Source organism: Notothenia coriiceps, unplaced genomic scaffold, assembly GCF_000735185.1.
Source record: "Notothenia coriiceps isolate Sejong01 unplaced genomic scaffold, NC01 NC01_scaffold00037244, whole genome shotgun sequence".
Taxonomy (NCBI): Eukaryota; Metazoa; Chordata; class Actinopteri; order Perciformes; family Nototheniidae; genus Notothenia; species Notothenia coriiceps.
In genome coordinates, this window is record NW_011369945.1 from 24,701,167 (window position 1) to 24,708,660 (window position 7,494).

Genomic DNA, 7,494 nt, shown 5'->3' on the forward strand with positions numbered 1-7,494 from the left:
CCCCCCCCCCCCAAACCGTGGAACGTCGATGGTTCCTAAAATGGCAGCCGTTTCTGTCAGTGTGAGGTGAAACTTTCCTATTTTTAGCCAACATTTGGTCATTTTCTGTCGTTATAGGTCGACTGAACTCTTCTGTTTACTACAGTAAGCATTACCGGAATACAGAGGCGTTGGATAGTTTTCGTCAGGAGCGAGTGGCGACATTCTTGACTCCGTTTTTCGTCGCGGAATTGCTGTGCTTCCCTCGGAGTGTCAGTGCCTGACATTGGATTCATACGGACTGCTGTCATCAGATCACTGAAGCTAAGCCGTCAGGGCGGACTGCATGTCGGCCGAGGAATTAGCTGGCTTGCCGGTTTAAGTGCGTCGAAAAAGGACTCTATAGCATTCCGTTCAGCGGGATTGAGTTAGGGCTGGTCGGAGATTCTGAGGACGTGTCACGTCAGCTGTCAGTGGAAATACCGAGGTGGTGTTGGATGTCACCAGCAGTCAGTGTCAGGCTGAACTGGGTTTGCTAACGTCATGTAAGTACCACTTTATTTTCCGCCGTGTTGTTGCTCTGCTGTCCACAGTGTTCGTCTGAACAGCCTGTTCAGTTCGTGGCCTGCAGTCACTTGCCTCGATAGTTTGAATGAATGCTTTTTAAATAAAAGCTATAAAGTAAACAAACAGTGTACGGTATGTAGCATTCGAAATCACCAGCGTTTACTTTTGACCAGAATTGCCGACGTCTGTCATATAACGTTAGGTATCGGTTGCTATTTTATTAAGGGAGTGGCTGCAGGGGACAGGGTCTGTTTTGTCTTGATTTGTTATCAATGTCTTGATTAGTACATTGCTAATTGTTGTCTATTAAAGGTTAGTAGCGTTACAATACAAACGTTGGGCCTTTGACTATCACTTTCCGTTTCAAAACATTGTTTTTAACTCTTATTTCCTGGTTCCTTTATGACGGACAGCCATCCTGGCAAATCAGATGGAGAAGCTCCAGGACCTGAGCCAATCGGAGCTCCAGGAGCTCCTGGACAACCCGGAGAGGGTAGAGTCTATGGCTCTGGAGTCTGACGAGGTAAAAAGTGGGGATTTACATGATATAAGGCTTCCATTTTTACAATACAGTATGTCATAGCTTTCAAATAAGCTCGAGCTAAGATGAACGAATTTATGGAGAGGGGATTTGATTAATTACTTCTTAAATATGTTAAGAGTGTTTGTAAAAAAAACACAAATCATCCAAAATGCAGTTCTAATAAAAAAAACTGCTTGTTGTTTTTCAAACCCCGAAGTGACTGGACAGTATTGGAGGGGGGAGTGAGTAAATAATGTTTTCCCTTGTAACCACTGTGGAGAAATGTTCAAAAATATTTTTGTAATGGACACCTACTTATGTAAGTGTGTGGCCCTTTTAGTTGTATTCCTTCACACACCCTGCACTTGAAATAAAGACCGCTCACAGTTCAACATAGTATACCCAGGATATCTTTGTGCTATCTGGCTTCATTAACCCTAAAAAATGCAATCCTGCTAAACTGTACTACGATGGTAGTTATCAACTTGGTTAGTCAAGCCAGGGTTTCTTAGTCTGGATATGAGTGTGTTCACATAAAAAGGGCTGAGTTATATGAATATGACCATTCAAAAACATGGACAAGCATACTGTGTACATTCAATCCAGGCTTTGTGAATGTTGAAATGAAACGGGTTTTAATATCATTGCCCTGTCAAAGACACGAGGAGATCCAAATTCAATTACATTGAAGTATTCCTTTAAATAAATGTGTTGCTTGAAGGCATTCTTATGCAATAGAATATAAGCTACACGCTGCTTTTTTTATCTAAAAAAAGAAATAGTACAATTCAGTAAGCAGGCTATCTTTCATATCTTAAAGACAGTGGGTTATAAACATTTCCTCAAAGCATTATCTAACGTGTAGTTTATTTTTACTTACTTTAAATGTTCTTCTGTCCAGCACCTATCATCTTAAATATTGTTTTGAATCTTAAAACCACTTGCTGCTTACACAAAATCATGTTTTATTTTTAGTAAATTAACACTTATAATGCATCCTACTGCGGCACTGTAAGTGCACGGCAACATCTGGCTCACGCTGCTGGCACAGAAGTGAACATAAGATGTGATAGTATATATGATGTGATAATATATATGATGTGATGTGATAAATCAGGCACTGCTGAGACTTAAAGTAATACATTGCTCATACAGTTACTTTGCTCCAGTTACTTCTGCTGTGAGTAAGGCCCCTTTAGTTTAACATTGTATAATGATACAATATCAAAGTTAGCCTGCCTACCAAAACATTTAATTATAGTCAGATCTATAGATTAGTTTACACATTTTTGAATGTGTTTTGCAAGCCATCCTGTATTTCTGGATAAAACCCAATACCCTTAATCACCGTTTGTATTTGTGTAATATATCAGATGTAGCAGCAAAAATCATAAAGAAATAAAACCAAAAATTAAATCAAAAGTAAAACTGCCGCTGAGGCACCAGATAGCAAATCGTACTCGGGGAATGATCCAGTCAGACAAGAACGTACTTTATGTGGACTTTATACCGTTGATCCGATATCAGAAGTACAAAGAACAATAGTTTACATTCTCCCCCTGCAGCTTTTCCTGTGGCTCTCCTCTTGGCTAACCCTGTGCAGCTAATCCCCGCCACGAAGTGTGAAAAATAAAATTGCATTATAAATATCAACAAAACAAATTGACATGCCAACAATAAACATAATAGGCTGCTACATCAGATTTAGACGTTTTTTTCAGTTTGCTATTGGCAATATGCTGCTCGACCTTTATTTGATTTCCAATTTTGTTTTTAAGGTTGTTCTTTCACCTCTTACAATTTGCACAGACTGAAGACCTTCCACACCATTCACGTATGAACTGCTACTTCTTAGAAGAAGATAAACCCAAAATACATCTGTACAGCATGCAAACAACACCCCCTGTTCTGATCTTTGCAGCAGATAAGGAGAAGCGCCCTGTTAACAGAACGTTTGAATGTTGTGATATTGACCCAGTTGTACACACTACATACTGTTATTTGCAATGCAAAAGTAAATGTAGTGCTATCTAGAAATATCCTAAAAAGTAAAACTGCCATAATCCTATGCCTTTCCTTTTCCCTTCAGATCCAGAACATCCAGCTGGAGAGAGAGATGGCCCTGGCCTCAAACCGCAGCCTGGCTGAGCAGAACCTGGACATGAAGCCCCGTGTGGAGTCAGAGAAGGAGGTGCTGGTGGAGAGATATTCTCAGCTAGAGGCCATCAGAGAAACCTACAGACAACACTGCTCCCTCAGAGGTAAGTGGGAGGGAGAGAGGGAGGGAGGGAGGGGTATCTACAGTACAGGACAACAAAGTGAGTCTTGATCTTCAGGGAGGAGAAATGAATGGGAGAGGTGGAGAGGAACCAGTGACCCATGAGCTGTGATGGTTCTAACTGTGGAAATGTCACTACAAAGACAATGTTTCCAAGCTCTCCTGCAGTCCACCTGAAACACACTTTGTACTGATACATCAGAGCAAAGACATTATGATTACTGAGTGAAATACATTAAACCACATTGGCTGGAATAAACATTCAATTGAACAATGAATTAATTTAAAATACTCTCCTTACCCAAACACAATAGAATAAACCACACACTATAATGTTGAGAAAGGCTTTGGTCCCAGGCGTATGTTTAGTTATTGAGGTTATTATAAATGTCAGACACTTTGAAGTTTGAAAAATATATTGTATATTCCAGCTGGTTTTAATGGTAAAGGAAATATATAAATACAGTAAATGTCTCATAAATATGTAATATAGACATTGAGAGATGGATTAATACATTTCAATTAACATCTAATATTAACAGTTAAGCCCTTTGCATATACAGTGGGGCAAAAAAGTATTTAGTCAGCCACCAATTGTGCAAGTTCTCCCACTTAAAAAGATGAGAGGCCTGTAATTTTCATCCTAGGTATACCTCAACTATGAGAGAAAAAATGAGAAAAAAAAAATCCAGAAAATCACATTGTCTGATTTTTAAAGAATTTATTTGCAAATTATGGTGGAAAATAAGTATTTGGTCACCGACAAACAAACAACATTTCTGGCTCTCACAGACCTGTAACTTCTTCTTTAAGAGCCTCCTCTGTCCTCCACTTGTTAACTGTATTAATGGCACCTGTTTGAACTCGTTATCAGTATAAAAGACACCTGTCCACAACCTCAAACAGTCACACCCCAAACTCCACTATGGCCAAGACCAAAGAGCTGTCAAAGGACACCAGAAACAAAATTGTCGACCTGCACCAGGCTGTGAAGACTGAATCTGCAATAGATAAGCAGCTTGGTGTGAAGAAATCAACTGCGGGAGCAATTATTAGTAATTGCTCCCGCAGTTGATTTCTTCACACCAAGCTGCTTATCTATTGCAGATTCAGTCTTCACAGCCTGGTGCAGGTCGACAATTTTGTTTCTGGNGTGTGTGTGTGTGTGTGTGTGTGTGTGTGTGTGTGTGTGTGTGTGTGTGTGTGTGTGTGTGTAGAGGGACAATAGCTTGATTGTTATCTGGCATTCAGCAGTTTTATCACTCGGCACAAACACACTATGGAGGATTCCTCGTATCACAGTGGAAGCAGAAATATGTCGACGACACGCCGCCAAAAACCTGAGAGTTATCTGAAGAGAGAAACATGGACGCCTGCACGGAGCCAGACACACTAAACACGCTGGAGCTATCAGGGGGAAACCCTTGACTCTAAAACCTTCTTCCTACAGGCACACACCAACGACAAATACTCAGAAGGTTTTCTTTCTGGTTAGTAGAGTCTTTTTGTAAGGGCCAGCGTCAGTGGGTGCATTACACACACACAAACAGCTAAGCAGAACTCAATGTCAATGTCTTCAATTACTTTCAAGGATACTGTTGAATCCACATCACACAGCCGATTGTTAGTGTGCGCGCGCGCGCGTGCGTGCGTGCGTGTGTGTGTGGAGAACTAAGGTATTGACGGGATGTCTTTCTGTAGGTCAATAACACAAACACACCCAATTACCGCTCAGCATGACCTTAACCTGAGGAAACACACATGCCAGACCATTTGGTTGAAAAAACAAAAAACACACACACAGGAATGTGCATCCTGAACATCATGCGAGGTGCTTCATTCTTCGTATCATCGTGTGAATGCATCACTCTCATAAATCACAGAAACACACAGAACAATTGTCAATGCATCATGGGAAGTCAAGGTCCAGATATGACAAGAATTCATAACAGAGTTCATAGAGGCTCACACACACGGACAGAGACACACACAAAACCGGGAACGTTTCATATTCTCAATTACTAGTTTCAAGTGTTTTTCAATAAATTACGAAGTTCATTTGGTAAATGATGGTCCCATTTAGAGTAACATAGATTATAAAGCAGTGTCTGATTGAAGACTAAAACACAAGATGGCGGTGGACACATTTTCGGGTTTGACTAATGCCAAAAAATTATAAGAAAATGTAGGAACAGCAAACAAAAAATGACATTATATCAAACACACACATATCAGTCCACAGCTGTGTTCCCCTGGGTTGAAGTCTGAAAACACACACTATCTGTCTGGACTGTGTGTGTGTTAGTCAGTTCAGGAATAAATCTTTAATTTGTTATTATCCAGAGCAGGTCTACACACATCTATCACATTCCTGTGTGTGTGTGTGTGTGTGTCTCTATCTGTTAGTGGAAACAGATGTTTGATATGTTCGGCCTGTCTTACACACACAGTCCTCCTCCTCTCTCACTGACACTTTTGAGTGTCAAAGAGTTATTCCGTGTACAACCAGAATTAAAGTCTCCATTGTGTTTATTATTTTTGACAGGAAAAAAAGTTCTACCTAAAAATATATAACCTGCATCACAGGTGCCCTTGACACTCAATCAGGAATGAATTTCAATATTTTTTAAAGGAAAATATCTTCTACTTTGATGGTTTCCCAATAAAGGACATGAGTTATGTTGATTCTTGTTTAGTATAATAGATGTGAAGAAGGGAGATAATTAACACACTGAATTTCAGGTATGAACAAAACAGCATCCAACAAACTGAACTGTAGGGTTACCTGTACAATAATGTGTAAATGCTTAAATGAGCCTACATTCCCTTAAAAGAAGGCCTCGAATAAACAAAACTCAGGAAATAAAAGCTATGAGTTTCATCGTGGTTCCAAAACATCCTGCAGTCAGACAGCAGGACACCGGCAGATCCCTCAGCCAATCACAGGGCACCATACTGAGTCTGCAGGAGGCCCAGCCAATCACACTGACCTATGTTAAAGTCTGAAATCTGAGAGCAGAGTCTGAATGAATGCAAACTCACACACACACTCACACACTCACAGTGCTGCAGTGTGTTCCCATGGGAGCAGAAAGTGAGGCAGAATGTGAACAGAGGACCATTGAGAGTGAACACTGCCTGATTATCAGCCGGCAGACATATGTCCCGCACACTCAGCTCCTTTCAGACAAAACTGTGTTTGGGTCCCGTCCAGATCCAGTCTCTTTAAACCCCAGACCAGGCAAGATTAGGGTTTAGGGTTGGGGTTCATCTGGAGTTAAAATAAGGCTAATCCAAATTCAAAGTCCTATGAGGAAGTTTGACCGACCGTACACTAGGGCTGCTCGATTATGGCAAAAATCATAATCTCGATTATTTGGGACATACTGATATACACCTGAACATCAGCAGGAGAGGACTCTTTAAAGTACAGACACTACATACTGATATACACCTGAACATCAGCAGGAGAGGACTCTTTAAAGTAGAGACACTACATACTGATATACACCTGAACATCAGCAGGAGAGGACTCTTTAAAGTAGAGACACTACATACTGATATACACCTGAACATCAGCAGGAGAGGACTCTTTAAAGTAGAGACACTACATACTGATATACACCTGAACATCAGCAGGAGAGGACTCTTTAAAGTAGAGACACTACATACTGATATACACCTGAACATCAGCAGGAGAGGACTCTTTAAAGTAGAGACACTACATACTGATATACACCTGAACACTGAAAATTCATGAATCATGTCATGAGTGTCCTCTCTCTTGTTACGTCAATTACTCTGAACTTAACCCCTTTCAGGATAGACCTGCTTCAAAGCGTGGCAGAACAGTCAAACTGGCAATATGTGGTCTAACTAACACACACACATCACCACAGTAGATGTTTATGTCCTTGAAGATAAGATAGAAAAATAACATTCACACACAGATACATCTTTCAAGGAAACACCGGCGAGCAAAATCTCACTTTAACATTCCTGCTGCCACACACACACACACACACACACACACACACACACACACACACACACACACACACACACTGAAGGTCATGAATATTTGTTTGCATGTATAAAACAAGTCAGGGGTTCTTATCGTGTGTGTGTGTGTGTGTNGACGACACGA

The 7,494-nt window shown here is 40.6% G+C and overlaps 1 protein-coding gene across 1 annotated transcript; it reads left to right on the forward strand.

Moving 5' to 3' along the window:
- Nucleotides 1-32: 32 nt before the first annotated feature.
- Nucleotides 33-3,398, forward strand: LOC104965452 (vacuolar protein sorting-associated protein 37C-like). The gene is made up of 3 exons (XM_010794408.1): nucleotides 33-524; nucleotides 960-1,069; nucleotides 3,159-3,398. The coding sequence occupies exons 2-3, from the start codon at nucleotides 977-979 to the stop codon at nucleotides 3,396-3,398; spliced, it is 333 nt and encodes a 110-aa protein (XP_010792710.1). The 5' UTR covers nucleotides 33-524; nucleotides 960-976.
- Nucleotides 3,399-7,494: the final 4,096 nt, after the last annotated feature.

Coding starts and splice junctions, on each gene's coding strand:
- LOC104965452 (XM_010794408.1), top strand. CDS start 977: ATGGAGAAGCTCCAGGACCTGAGCCAATCGGAGCTCCAGGAGCTCCTG. Junction 1,070..3,158: donor TGGCTCTGGAGTCTGACGAG/GTAAAAAGTGGG, acceptor TTTTCCCTTCAG/ATCCAGAACATCCAGCTGGA.